The 12054-nt window shown below is 39.2% G+C and overlaps 1 protein-coding gene across 1 annotated transcript in view; it reads left to right on the forward strand.

Moving 5' to 3' along the window:
- Positions 1–12054, forward strand: part of SDK1 (sidekick cell adhesion molecule 1) — a 2805673-nt gene that overhangs the window by 2167623 nt on the left and 625996 nt on the right. The window contains exon 19 of the mRNA XM_044089098.1: positions 9624–9722. Coding sequence (XP_043945033.1) covers positions 9624–9722 — 99 coding nt within the window. The remainder of the gene's footprint in view (positions 1–9623; positions 9723–12054) is intronic.

Here is a 12054-nt window from a genome sequence, read left to right on the forward strand (position 1 = left end):
ATTTGGCATGGAGGATGTGAAGTCAGTAATAGGAACTTGAACGGAATTTACATATTATTCCACAAGGTACAATAACTGGGCTAGACTGGATAGAAATTATATTTTCTCAGGAAGATTTTACTGTACAGTATTTTAAAAGGAGGGGAAGCACCAAAATCCTGGAAGAAAGCTGTGGTGGCTGTAGAACCTAAAGTCAGTAAAAACCCATCAGATGCAGCTTCATAAAGAGTTGTTTCAGTTTTAAACCTTAATTATAAAGTGTTTAGGTCTATACAAGCTAAAAGAATGGCAAAGGTCTTGCCAAAATTGATAGATGCAGATCAGTGTGGTTCTATGAAGGGGAGGCAAATATTTGACAACAAAAAACGACAATAAAACAATGGTGATCCAGAGGGAAGCAGACTGTAAGAAAATACCCCTGTTTTTGGATTTTGATGCAGAGCAAGCATTTGATAGAGTAAATTGAGATTTTATGGGCAGGGCAATGGAAACATTTGCCTTCTCTGATACAATTATAAGTCTAAGTAGGAGGCTATATAAAGGCTTGGAGGTAAGAATTAAAGTGGGGAGTCCTTTTTAGATACGTTGTGTTTGAGCAGAGGACCAGATAGGGGTGTCTGGTTTCCCCTTTATTTGCTTTTTATTTAGAACCACTGACAGAAGTAAGAGACTCAGACATTCCAGGATATAATTGGTTCGGTACTGAAGAGCAGGTGGCTGCATTTGTAGATAATGATATTTTGTACCTGATAAATCCATAAAACGACATCTCAGTGTTGTGGAACATTCTGAGACAGTTCCAAGTCTTTTCAGGATATAAAAGTAATGAAGATAAAACAAAGGCTATAGCCATGAATTATTTACCCACACGATTTGGTTCAACACCAGCGCTATTTATGGGGACACAATAAGATGACGTAATTAGAGCTATGGATTAAAAAGGATTCTGTTATAGTAGCTAAGGATATGTGGGAAGAGACTAAAAAGATAATACAAAAGCAAAGAAACTGGATGCACTTGGTTTGTGGATATGGATAGTAAAATACAAGCAATGAATATGTTTTAGTCCCTTTAGTTTTATATACAAATCAGACATATTTTTGACAACCCGGGGAAGTTGTGGACAGTAACTAATAAATATTTGAAGGAATTTATCCAAGAGTGTAAGAGAGCAAGAAGTAAGTGGGGTATGTTGATTCTTCCAGTAGAACAAGGTGGTTTGGGACAACCTGATTTGAATGGTTATTTTAGAGCTACACAGCTGAGGCTAGGCTGATATACATATAGTACAATCTGAAGGATGGAATTCCAAGAGGAAAGGGATGATGATGAAGCAGGGAGGAAGTTAAATATACAAGTAGAGATTGGGATTTTGGATGCAGATCCTTAAATAGGATACAACAACCATACATAACATTATATTCATAAAGCAGCAGCAAGTATTCCAAGAGCTAAACCAACATGAGAATGAAGAAAGGAGATTTTGCTAGTAGGGATGACTGCAACCGGAAGTACAGACAATAGGCAAGAAGGGACTGGAGTTCACTGGAGAAAACTGGCAAAAGAACCAGAGTATTGGTGATGAGGCCAAGAAAACCTTTGGACTTGCAGACTCAGGATTGCCTTCCCAACCAGTGATTGATATTAGAGTTTAAGCAAAGAGAAAGGGATAGGGGATTACAAGGGAAAGACCTGCTCTGGAAATTTGTTTACATGAATTTGGAACAGAAGCTGCTGTTAAAATAGGGGTAATTATTGGAGCATGTGAAATATTGCCAACTAACTGTAAGAGTCAGTCAGAGCAGGTTAGAAAAGATTGTGAAGAGAGACTGTAAAAGCAATTTATAAGGTAACAATGGAGTACCTATGTATTGCTCCAAAGTATGAAATGAAGGTAAGAAGGTTTCAAATTTTTGAGTGGAAGTTTTCATAAGTATTTTTATATCCCAAGCAGGCTTCAAAGAATGTTTCAAATTCAAATGAAATGTAAAAGAACAAACCACAACAGGAGCACAGCAGACATCACCACCCAGTTTACCACCCTTATCAGCTTGTCTAAAGATGTATTGCTCACTTAAATTGCAGTGCGTCTTTAGGGACAACCATTCATTTTTACTTAAATTAAACTGCTTGTCAGATTTAATAAACTTCAGATATTCAATTTCAATCTTTTTACAAAGAATGGTTTCAAAACTCTGTACAACAGCAGATAATTTGAGGCATAAATTGGCTGTAGTTTTTGTGTAAGGTAGAATGTAATTAAAGGTATTTAATTAATGTGTCTAATCAATTGATTGGTTGTTCAGTAATTGGCACTGGCATTTAATAAGCTGCTTGATGTGTTTAGAATTATTCCTGGAAAGCATCCAGCTGAGGTACAAGAAGCACAGTAAAGTGATCTTGGAGTTATTTCGTGGCTTCTGTTGTTCTTTTTCAAATAATTTTCCTCAGGTAGATGGCAAATTTGAAGGTGTAATCAGGAAGAAAGAGGTAACTGTGAACATGTTTTGGGAGTGTAATGAGCTAGCAGATTTTAAACATTCCCTACAGAGTACTCTGTCAAAAATATAGTGAGTTAGCAAATGAATGAAACTAGGGGAATAATTTTGAGATGGGACACAGGATCTGACATAGTAAGGCCTTGTTAAGTTTAATTATTTTGACTGCCAAAAAAAAAAAAAAAAACAATTATAAAACATGTAAATCAAAGTCTAGACCAACTTTATTTGAAATATTGAATATTGTAAAGGAGATAAAAGAACTGAAAGAGGTATCTTAAGAAAAAGAAAGGAGCAAATTGCATAGAAATTAAATGGAAATCGTGGGAACAATACATGTAGAATAATGATCGGAAGGAGATGTGAGGTTTAACAGCAATTTATGTAATGTTGGACTGATGATAGCTGTAAAAAAGAAATATGTGGTGTATAATGTGTGTGAATGGAAAAATGTTAATATGGTTTGTTTTCTATTAATGAATATTTGGTTTGCATTTGTCTTAAGTGATAAATTAATAAATGTGTTTACGTCGGGTCTGTATTGGAATCATGGAAGCTTACTTTCACAAATCCACATTCATTGACACATAAATGTCGAACTCAAACTACAGCGAAGAGCGAAAAAAGCGAATCCGGAATGTCGAACGACCTTTTTTTGGCCAGCAGGGTGATCGTGGGTATGAGGAAATAAATCATTTTCCCCACTGTAGTGCAGTTTCGGAGTTGGTATATTTAAGTAGGGGGGCTGTGGGGGGTGCAAGGGGGCTCCCCCCCCTGCAAAAACGTTTTAAATAGTGTTTTGCTTTAGGTTTGTTACTTTGGGTTTTCCTTACCTGTGTGGCGATGTTGCTTCTGGGCATACGTTCGACGTTGTGATTTTCATGTTTCTTTTCCTTCACTGTATTTGGAGTTCGACATTTATGTGTTGATTACTTTGTATTCGTGAAAGAAAGCTTTCACAATTTTAATATAGACCGGTTTACGTCTAAAGCAGCTTATATTATCGATTCATAGATTGTTATTAGGCTAATAACCTGGAGGAGGGGCCTTTATGAACTTACTGAAAGAATAATGATGTCCTGTATCTGAACAGGACATCGAGAGCCAGGCATTTATAAGCTACCTCTGTCCATAATGGACGTGGGTGCCAGGCCCAGTGTAAATTTCTTATTCCCATCCACTGGTCTAGCTTGCACTTAAACTGGGTAATAAACAAACTCAGCTTCACATGGATGAGAAGCCTGTTCCATAGGAGGGGCTGTCTTTGGGACACATACCTGTCTCTCCAGCATGTTCTGTTTAAGTCACAGACAAAATTCAGGTCCCTAGACCTTGTCTTTCTGGTACTTTCTGACTTCTGAATGTGTAGAATATTTGTAAGTGTGGCATAGATCACCCCTCAGAAATCTATAGGAGACTAGATAAGGTGGGTTTGTTATGCCTGGTGTTCTTTTTGTATAGAACCTTACGTTTCTTGTAAGCAAAAGAAATGTATGCTTCATCTCACTTATAAAACTCCCCAGTAATGCTCACAGAATGCAGAATGTGTAACGAGTAATAATAGTAACAAAAAAAAAAAGTAAAGACCATCTCATAAAGATAAACAAACCAGAGAGGTAGAAACTTGGATAATGGAGAATTCTGAATGGGGTTGAGGAAATTAGCTGGGTTAATAAAACAGGTTAGAAAGTAATAGAATATGACAGTAAAATTTTGCATGTTTTTCAAATTAATTTCAGAGCTGCGTGCATGCATTAGTAAACATGCCTTTTAAAATGCCATCATTCTGTTCTCTGTCGTTACTGACATGACCTGTTCACAAGTATTAAGGTGGGCTGGTTTTGAGGCTTTGTAGCTTGTATTGCTTTCTGTTCTTCCTCAGTTTACCCACATTTCAGCTTGTTGCTTCTGTGTATATGCTGTCTTACCCCAACTCAACCTCACCTCTGTTGAATGGATAAGACCATTGCAATTGGGTACCTTTTTTAACCTGTGACACTGATCTGGACATATGACTTTGGTAGCCATATGTTATGCAAATGGGTGAGAGAGAGAAAGAAAGAGGAATCAAACCCAGGACTTCATGATGATACTTACAGTGTTAAGTTTGTGAGCTTTAATGATTCCCCCACACACTAGCTTGGAACTTCAGTTACGTATCCTGATGACAGACTGATTGTATTTATTTACCATTTCTTAAAGTTGGAAAGTGAACAGGTTCATGCAGCCTAATCAGTCATGACCTCACCCATTCAGTAAGGACAGTGTACAGCTATATACAATTAATAGATGTATTGTAGTTATAAATTTGCAGACAGTTGACAGACATGCATAGATTCTGCATGCTTGCTTCCACAAATTGTGATACTATTCAACCTGAATTTAAGTTCCTTGTGCACAATCCAGCTAGCGAGGTATAAAAGTGTAGAGTTATACACATTAACAGTCCATTTTCCAGTGCAAGTAGAAGGGCAGAGTGGCACTAACATGCAAAAATTCACTGTGCTACCTGGACAGTTGATCTGGGGTACATTGTGCTGCTGTATCCCAGTTTGTCTTCACAAACTTCAGTAGCTATCCACTTCTTTGTAGACAAGGCAAACAAGAGCAACATCATCAACACATGGAGGGTTAGACAGTGCACGGTGCATCTATGGAACATGCACAGTGAGACAGTGCATGGTGCATCCACGGGGCATACACAGTGAGAGAGTGCATGGTGCATCCACAGGACATGCACAGTGAGAGAGTGCATGGTGTATCTACAGGCATGCACAGTGAGACAGTACACGGTGCACCCACGGGGCATGCACAACAAGAGAATGCATGGTACACCCATGGGGCTTGCACAGTGAGAGACTGCATGGTGCACCCACAGGACATGCACAGTCAGACAGTGCATAGTGTGCCCTTGGGGCATGCACAGTGAAGACAGTCCATGGTGCACCCATGGGGTAGGCAGAATGAGACAGTGCATGGTGCACCCACAGGGCATGCACAGTGAGACAGTGCATGGTGCACCCACAGGGCATGCATAGTGCGACAGTGCAGGGTGCACTCAAGGGGCATGCACAGTGAGACAGTGCACAGCGCACCCACTGAGCATGCACAGTGAGACATTGCACGGTGCAACCACTGGGCTTGCACAGTGAGAGATTGCATGGTGCAACCATGGGGCATGCAAAGTGAGAGAGTGGTACGGTTCACCCACAGAATCTGTGAATATTTAGCAAAGAAGCTTGGCAGTTTTGAAGTATATGCAACATCATCTGGTGTTTAGCACTGGTCTAGGTATAAATATGTAGCAAGACTTCTGGCAGGCAAAAGAATATACAGTGACATTTTTGATAATTATCACTAACCTGTTAATGTTCTAGGAGATATAAGAACGGTGAGGTGCTAAATAGCACTGCAATACAGCTGGCTTGACATCACAGTATAGAATATTTCAATTGTTCCCAGCACATGCATTACATTTACTTACATTTCTGAGAACAGGTGCAAGAGGGTAAATGTGCGGTGCATTCTTGCTCTCATTTGCCTCCTACAAGTCTGGCAGCGCAGATTTAACTGCTTAATTAAATAACGAGATGTGAAAGCATAACCAGGTGCCCTAGGTAACCGTTTCCATGTTGTATTAATTGCGCCCTTCATATTCTTGGTACCAGATAAAACAAAAAGTTTAATGATTTTGATCTTGATATTCCTATGAACCATTACTTGAGCTTGGACTGCTTCCTATTCCTCCTGATTTAAGGATCACATTATACATTTGGTGGTTATTTTATGTGTATTATTTTTGTTTTTTTTTTGTACTCAAGATGCTCTTCTTGCTGATATGCACAATATCTCTGTAGGAATCCTTAAAAATCTAAACTTAAGAAATGCTTCCTTATGAAAAATATTTGCATCTGCTTTTGTGTGATGTAGAAGAAACTCCTCTAAGCCATTATGTTGATGCAGAGGATGAAACCGTTACTGCATCACAGTTTATCCTGTTTCAACTGGCAGCCTGGCTACTGGAGGGATCAGCCTATGATGATAGAAGTGAAAGGTCAGTGCTGGCTCATTCATCCCTTGTGGAGTAAAGTGGTATTGACCTGCTTTGTGACTGTGGTCTACTGGACGCCAGGTTGTGGTACAGTGGGAAAGGGTTCAACAGTGGGCACTATAGCCCGCTCAATCACACGTTGTGTTGTAGCAGAGGATTCACTGTTATGTGGGAACATTCTGATGGCCAAGCCCAGATTCATCAGTATACACACCTTTTACTGCTGAGAGATGTATTGGGCTGGGATCATAACACCCCTGCCTGCATAGAGGATGACCCTCTGCCAGGCAGCTAATGCTCCCATGAGACAGTAGTGCAAATAGGATGCATAATAAAAACAGACCAGTTGTTCAGAGATACAACTGATGGTCAGTGGACAAGGGTTCACTAGAGGTCAGGGTAAAGAAGATAAAAGAAGCTTCTAGAAAATATGAGTTATGGAAACAATGCCACCCTTTCTATCTCTGACTGTAGCTTTCCTTACTAGGTAATGATCTCATTTAGCATATCAACAGTGGTCTTTAGCTATTCATAGATTCATAGACTGTTACTAGGCTAACGACCAGGGGGCCTATCTAAGCCTAGCCAAGTTTTCCCAAAAGAAGAATAATGTTCTGCATTCAAATAGGATATTGAGGGCCAGGCATTTATAAGCTACTTCTGTCTATAAGGAGCATGGGTGCCAGGCCCAGTGTAAATTTCCTGTTCCCTATCTGCATGTATAGGTTGTGGTTAAACTGGGTAATAGAAGAACTTGGCTTCACATGGATTGGAAGCCTATTCCATAGGAGGGACATTGTCTGGAACACATCTGTGTGCTAGTCACAGACAAAATTCAAGTCCTTAGACCTTGTATTTCTAGAGCTCTTTCAATTATGAATATGTAAGAGATTTGTAAGTGTGGGGTCTGTGGATGTGTTTAAGTGCTCTACATAAGGCAGGTCTGTTATGCCTTGTATCCTTTTTGTAAGGAACCTTTGAGGTTGCTCTAGTTGCTGCATATGCTTGGTTAGCTAAATACCAACGGGAACATTGTACTCTGAGTACAATGGGATAAAGGCTTCTTTGAACCGAGATGCTATGCCCTTATAAGTTGCGCAATATAAAAGGACTTCCTCATCACTGTGACCACATGGTGGTCGAAGATAAGGCTTCTGTCTGTGTGTACCCTGATGCCTGACCACTAGGTCGACTCTTAGTGGTATATTACCAATGTGGTATTTATCTGGGATGGTTGATTTCCCAAAGGGTACAGTTTTGCATTTCTTAGGATTTAGGTTAAGACCATGGCTTTAGCATCATTTAATAGTCAGAGATAGACCTTCTTGAAGAATGCTAGTGTATGCAGGGGAGTTGATGATAATCTCCAGCTTGCAGTCAGATAAATAGATGACAAAAAGGAGCAGACCCAGTACCAAGCCCTAGAGGACTTCGCTAGTGACTGGCCTTTTGGTGGAGACGGCCTCACCTATTTTGACCTCCTGGGTCCTATTATTGAGCCAGTTGGGTATCCAGTGGGTGATAAAAGGGTTTATTATCTAAATTAGTGAGCTTTTCTATAATGCCTAAGTGGGGTATTGTATCAAAAGCCTTGGCCAGGTCGAGATAGTCTGTGTGCTCAGTCGTACTTCATCCAATGCTTTGGTGACCCTCTTCAAAAGTCCACCAGATATTAAAGGCATGACCTTCCTTTAATAAAGCTGAACTGTGATATGTCCAGGGTTTGCAGGTTACCCATGTCTTCATTTATCATGTCCATGATGATTAATTCCATGGCCTTGCATATAAGGCTAGTAAAACTTATAGGCCTTTAATTACCCGAATCAGTGGTTTGACCTCCTTTGTTCAGGGGAATGACTGTAGCCATCTCCCACTCCATGGTCACAAAACCTGACTGGAGGCTCCAGATGAAAAGTGATTCAAGTAGGCCAGAGAGGTCATGTCTCATGCTATTTATTAAACATCCCAGGATGTTATCATGGCCCACTGATGCAGTGATTTTGGCCGTGGAAAGTGCATTAATGGCCTGTTCTGTAGTAATGGCTATTCACAATCATTGACTAAAATATCTGGAAGGAGTCTGAAGTTCAGAGTATAGGTGTTTCCATTGTATTTATTGACATGAATTGTACACTTTTTTTTTTTTTTTTTTTTTTTTTTGCATAAAACTGAAACTGAATATTTGAATTTGTGCTACAGCAGTGTGATATTATGTTCTTAAATTCCACGTATAGTGATCCTGGACCACCACCCCCCCCCCCCAAAAAAAAATATATTGGATTCAAGGTCACCCACCAAGGCGTCAAAATGCTGTCAGACAGTGAATAGTAAGTGTTTTAACTACACTGCAGTGTATTAAGAACAGCTATTCCATGACAAAGAAAACAGATACAAGTTTGTGAATTTGTTTAGACAGCAAACTGAATAATTTATAGTATGCATGCTGTAACCTTGAATGTACCCAAACCCAACACAGCTGATTTATAGTATGCATGCTGTAACCTTGAATGTACCCAAACCCAACACAGCTGATTTATAGTATGCATGCTGTAAACTTGAATGTACCCAAACCCAACACAGCTGATTTATAGTATGCATGCTGTAACCTTGAATGTACCCAAACCCATCACAGCTGATTTATAATATGCATGCTGTAACCTTGAATGTACCCAATCCCAACACAGCTGATTTATAGTATGCATGCTGTAACCTTGAATGTACCCAAACCCAACACAGCTGATTTATAGTATGCATGCTGTAACCTTGAATGTACCCAAACCCAACACAGCTGCAGTGTAAGACGCATGCAAAAGTAAGACATAATAAAAACATTGTTGCACATTCATAAATGATAGCTTTTTTATTGCAGCAGTGTAGAATATACTGCTTCAGACAGGTTTGGTAGTTCATGTGCCAGGTCAGGTTGCTCTGTTTTTTTTTTTTTTTCCTTTGCTTACTATGTAGATAAATTACTTTTGTGAGATCAGTTCACTTACAACGTAGATAAATTACTTTTGTGAGATCAGTTGAATTGTATTAGACCTCTAAAACTTTGTGTTTTGGAAACTTTTTAGGGCCAGGAGCAGTGGGACACTTGAGCTTCACAGAAATCCTGGACACATCACTCAAAGTTAGCTGGCAGGAACCGCTGGAGAAAAATGGTATCATTACAGGCAAGTATCGGCTTTTTATCCGTCCTGAATAAATGAGTATGAAAAATTGGGGCAGAATGCTGGCCAATACAACATTAAGGCACGATTCATGGAATGTAGACTTCTCTGACCTCATCAGGATAATTGAAATGTCAGCAAGCTGAAATGAATGGCCTTTCAGAAATTATGGGTTCCATTATGACTTAAGAGTTTGTTGATCTTATCCATCAACTGTTCAGCTGAGTTTCTTCTGCCACTGAATGTGCTAAGCCATTCAGGCAAGCGTGTCTGTCTTTTGAACAGTGAGAAGTGTGCTGTGTTGAAGATTGTGAACAGGCTAAGAGGCATTGCTGTTAGGGTGTGCGCAGACAGGCTTTATAAACTTGAAGGTTCAGGCTTGTTTACTAATTTAAGCAGTTAAGTAATGGCTAGATTCAAGTTGTTTTTCAACTACATTGCATATATTAGCAGCAAATGGGGTCAAGCCCTCCTGCAGTGGCAAGTGTCAGTGTTTGTGTACCATTTTCTTTCTCTCTCCCTCTGCCTGTGCTTTGATTTATTAGGCCCTGAATGCACAGGGACAGCTGGTGATTGGATGTACCGTTCCCTCTGAAAGCATTTTCTCTAGATCAACAGTAAATGGTTTTTAAAACTTTCATGGACATTAGTCTCAGTTAGAATCTGGTGTGTTAACAGGCACTAGAGGCAAGAGAGGATTGAAGTCTATAATATTCTTATATGCCATGCAGAGAGACCTTATTGACCACAAGATAAATAACGCAAACCTGCTAACAAAAACAAAACAAGAAAAGATCAGCTGAAGGATGTTTGCCCTTAGCTTGCTAACAACTTATAATTTAGTAACACTTAAGTAGCTGAAAGTAATGGGTTTTCCACTTTATTCAGGTTAAATATATCAAATTCATTATTCCGCCAACATTTTTGTTACTAGTTTTGCTTTCTGTGCCCAGAAGTAACTGAGTAAAGCTACACATTTTTCTGTGAACGACAGTGTCCATTACCATGTTCCATTACCGCTGTTGAAGTTTGTAACATCATTATAGACTAAAGGTGCTTTTCCATACTGATAATATTGACAGAATGCTGTGAAAGAAAAACTCTTGCGTATTTTCTTGGGTATTAAAAGAATGTTTTTAATATCCATGCTTTTTCTTAATGCTTCCAGAGTTTTTTTCCCACCTTATAAAAGTGTTCCAGAAAGCTCCTTACACACTCTTTATATTGATGGGGTCACCAGTAAGATAGGGGCACTAATGTTGTTCTTTTTTTTAGGCACAATACGAGACATGCAGACAGCAATCAGTTACGTACTGATACATTTTGGTATGCTTGATGAGGTGTGCAGTTTAAAAGTAAATGGCGATTCCTCTCACTCAGCCTCTTGAACAAAGTACTTGACTAATGAAGATATTCTGCTAGATGTATGTAATGCCTACACATGTCATTTTTCCCTTTCTTGCGTTTCTGCTACCACAGTATTCTTTTGCATAAAATGAGCAATTATACAGTTTTATAACTTGCTACATCTAATTTTGGAGACGTTTGTGTATTACTGTTTGTAAAGGATGCCCTCTTGTCATTGCATTGGAATTTTCTTTATTACTAATGTTGCTGAAACTAGGCTTTGGCCTATCCTCTGGTGTATTTAAACATGCATGTAAACTCAGTCCAACCTATTCCAGGTGATGTATCAAAAACTTAATTGCAGTTTAAACTCTCTAATTTTATGTTTGTAATGTAGGCAGGTGGTGCTCCTACATTTCAAATGATTTGGGGAAAAGAAAACCATCAATTATGGCTGTGAACACTTGGGTGTTTCACTGTGGTGTACTTTTCCTTCACACGAAAAGTAAATAAATGAATAATGTCCAGCACAAATAAGACCACTGTTTTTGGAGTCTAAAAAGCAAACTAGACCAAGTACTTCTCAGCTGTATTTTTTGCAAAGCATCTCAGCCTGCACTTAGGATTCTTGTCCAAAACAGGGAAATATGATTAGCTGGGTAGCTTTAAGCGTTCACTATTAGATTTATGGCCTTCATAAAATGGGAGGAGGTACTCGCTCAGTTTAGTCTTGTGGGGGGGGGGGGGGTTTGCATTTATAGCCGTGGCCTAAATAACTGTTTATAGACGAGACTCATCAGCAGTAAACTGTTAGGATGTATGTTATAAAAGATAACCATAATAATGACAATATAACAAGAAATGTCCACTACACAGGCATAATTTCCACAAATAATTGGGATTAGCAATGATGCAGATATGGTTCGTTTGTACATTAGATATAATGGTCACTTCCCAGTAGTTGTGGATAAGGGATTCACTTGTTGAA

The sequence above is a fragment of the Protopterus annectens genome, chromosome 12.part0 (assembly GCF_019279795.1).
Source record: "Protopterus annectens isolate FY-2018-M chromosome 12.part0, PAN1.0, whole genome shotgun sequence".
NCBI classification, from domain to species: domain Eukaryota; kingdom Metazoa; phylum Chordata; order Ceratodontiformes; family Protopteridae; genus Protopterus; species Protopterus annectens.